This window comes from Hyaena hyaena, unplaced genomic scaffold (genome assembly GCF_003009895.1).
Source record: "Hyaena hyaena isolate Hyena2069 unplaced genomic scaffold, ASM300989v1 scaffold_2219, whole genome shotgun sequence".
Taxonomy (NCBI): domain Eukaryota; kingdom Metazoa; phylum Chordata; class Mammalia; order Carnivora; family Hyaenidae; genus Hyaena; species Hyaena hyaena.
Window position 1 is genome coordinate 6,972 of NW_024082817.1, and position 3,344 is coordinate 10,315.

General features: G+C 44.9%; 1 protein-coding gene across 1 annotated transcript; it reads left to right on the forward strand.

Moving 5' to 3' along the window:
* Positions 1 to 298: 298 nt before the first annotated feature.
* Positions 299 to 1,230, forward strand: LOC120227324 (olfactory receptor 56-like). The gene is given in 2 exon segments (XM_039225468.1): positions 299 to 731; positions 734 to 1,230. Coding segments are annotated over 2 exon segments (930 nt in total).
* The last annotated feature ends 2,114 nt before the right edge of the window (positions 1,231 to 3,344 follow it).

Sequence of the window (3,344 nt, forward strand, 5' to 3'; positions counted from 1 at the left end):
CCTAAGTCTACAGCTATTCCTCTGTCATTTAAGCACCTTCTCTTCATCGCTTACATTCTCTGGCTCCCTTCCTGTGGGGTCCTGCTCCTCCTGTTTTGAGAGAAGTAAGGATCAAATCTTGCTAGATAAGTATCTGAGGGATGGAAGCTGAAGAAAAAAAATGGAAGGAAGGAGGGAAGAGTGGGGTCATGTCAGAGGGTTGAGCTCTGCCTTTTAGAAGAAACAGGAGAAATGTGGTTATTTGGAGATACCACTAGTAGTTTCATTTGTTTGCTTCTTTGTTCTCAGGGTCTCAGCCATGGAGCTATGGAACCACACCTCCCGATCAGAGTTCATCCTTTTGGGACTGTTCAGCTACTCAGCATATGATTTCCTCTTTTTTCCCTTTGTCCTTCTAGCCTCCACTTCTGCCCTGGTTGGCAACATCCTCTTTCTCCTACTCATCCAGGTCAATAGGCACCTGCACACCCCAATGTACTTTTTCCTCAGCCAACTCTCCATCATGGACCTGATCATTATGAGCACAGTGGTGCCCAAGATGACAGCTAATCTTCTCTTGGGCCGTAAGTTCATCTCTTGGGGTGGCTGTGCCATTCAGGTCTTCCTAGTGGTCATGGTAGGAGGAGCAGAGTGCTTCCTCTTGGCAGTCATGGCCTATGACAGGTATGTGGCAGTTTGCCACCCCCTGTGGTACCCTGTGCTTATGAACTGGAAGGCTTGCTCTCTCCTGGCCTTGGATCCTGGATGGGTGGTTTGGCTGACAGTGTGATTGATGTGGGCATGGTCTTCAGTTTCCCCTACTGTCGCTCTCTGAAGGTGGATCACTTCTTCTGTGAGGTCCCTGCCCTGCTGCGCCTAGCCTGTGCTGACACCTCACTCTTTGAGGATCTCATCTATGCTTGCTGTGTGGTCATGCTGCTGCTGCCCCTTGGGGTCATTGTGGCTTCCTATGCCCGGGTCCTTGCAGCTGTCATTAGGATGCCCTCCACTGAAGGGAAACAGAAGGCTCTGACCACTTGCTCCTCCCACCTGGCTGTGGTGGGCCTGTACTATGGAGGAGCCATGTTTAGCTACATGCAGCGGGCCTCCACTAGAACACCAGTGAGAAACCGAGCCACCTCCATCTTCTACACCATCCTCACTCCAGTGCTCAACCCACTCATTTATAGCTTAAGGAACAGGGAGGTAACAAGGGCCCTGAGGATGGTGCTGGAGAGATGGAGAGTGTAGGCATGCCTGCTCTTCTGGGACTTCCTTTTTTGGTCTGCCCCTTCCTCTGTAAGCGTAGGCTCTCTTGTGGCTCATCTTCTTCTGTACTCACTGGGCTTCTCTGGCTGGTTATGGCAAGACTGTGAGCTGAGTAATCAGAAAATATTTGATTGGAAGATATCAACATAACAGATTGTACATGACCAACAGCATAATACATATTTCCCCGCCTTGGGCACCACAATTTTCATGGAATTAAGGCCAACAGATGCATTAGGTTACTCTCCTTTGGGTTGGTAGGGGCAGTCTTTATTCTGAGTTGCATGTTAAAAGTGAGCAAGGAGTGGGAATCAATTCAGAACTCATGTGTACACTGAAATATGGTGCCCCATGGTAGAGTCTAGCATAGAGTATATACGCAAACTTGGACAAGGTTATTTCTCTCTGGACTTAACTTTATTTGTCTGTACCATCATAACTACCAGTAAAGTACGTCCTATATTTCTGGCGCTATTTTTTTTTTTAAATTACTGATTACTTAAACTCTATTTCCATGTATCTTACATTATTGTTTATATATATATTTAAATTTGTTTAATGTTTTATTTATTTCTAGGAAAGAGAGAGAGAGAGCGCGTGAGCAGGGGAGGGTCAGAGAGAGAGGGAGTCACAGACTCTGAAACAGGCTCCAGGCTCTGAGCTGGCAGTCAGCACAGAGCCCGACGCGGGGCCCGAACCCACGAACCGCGAGATCATGACCTAAGCGAAAGTCGGACGCTTAACAGACTAAGCCACCCAGGCGCCCCATATATATATATTTTTTATTTTAGAGAGGGGGGGAAGGGGCAGAGGGAGAGAGTAAAGAATCCAAGCAGACTTCACACTTAGCATCAAACCTGACATGGGGTTCGATCCCATGATCCTAGGATCGTGACCTGATCAGAAATCAATAATTGGATGCTCAAGTGACTGAGCCACCCAGGTACCCTTGTGTGTCTTCCATTATTAAGCAGCAAATTAGTTTTATGCCTACTAAAAATTGCACTTTAAATACAAGTATTGAAATGTAAAACCTCAAAGAAATACAGCCAGGACATGTTATAATCTACCAGTTTTGCTGACAGAATAACCCTGCAGAAAATACAGAGGATACAAACATGTCACTCTATGCAATTCAGGAATTTTGATATCAAATTGATTCTTGATCATTGAGACTAAAGTTGGAGAAGGAGTAAGGTGTGAGAAGACTCTGGCAGGAACTGCCTTTTACAGTTTCCATCACAGAGGTTCCAGAGGGATTTGGGAAATAATCTCCTAATCCAGGCCTTCTACAAATATTTTTTTTCTTTTTTAAATTATTATTTTTATTATCTTATTTTTTTGCCAATAAAGGTACTTCTTTTTGTTTGTTTGTTTGTTTATTGTCAAATTGGTTTCCATATAACATCCAGTGCTAATTCGAACATGTGCCCTCCTTCATGCCCATCATGTCTTTTCCCCTATCCCCCACCCTGATAGACTCTCAGTTATTTCTCAGTATTTAAGAGTCTCTTATAGGGGCGCCTGGGTGGCTTAGTCGGTTAAGCGTCCGACTTTCGCTTAGGTCATGATCTCGCGGTTCGTGGGTTCGGGCCCCGCGTCGGGCTCTGTGCTGACTGCCAGCTCAGAGCCTGGAGCCTGTTTCTGAGACTGTACCAGTTTACATTCCCACCAACAGTGTAGGAGAGTGTCCATTTCTCCACATCCTCGCCACCATCTAGAGTCCTCTGATTTCCTCATTTTAGCCACTGTGACTGGCATGAGGTAGTATCTAAGTGTGATTTTGATTTGTATTTCCCTGATGAGGAGGGATGCTGAGAATCATTTCATGTGTCTGTTGGCCATCTGGATGTCCTCTTTGGAGAAGGGTCTGTTCATGTCTTCTGCCCATTTCTTCACTGGGTTGTTTGTTTTTCAGGTGTGGAGTTTGGTGAGTTCCTTATAGATTTTGGATACTAGCACTTTATCTGATATGTCATTTGCAACTATCTTTTCCCATTCCATCAGTTGTCTATAGTTTTATGGATTGTTTCCTTTGCCGTGCAGAAGCTTTTAATCTTTTTTTTTTTTTTTACAAATAGTTTATTGTCAAATTA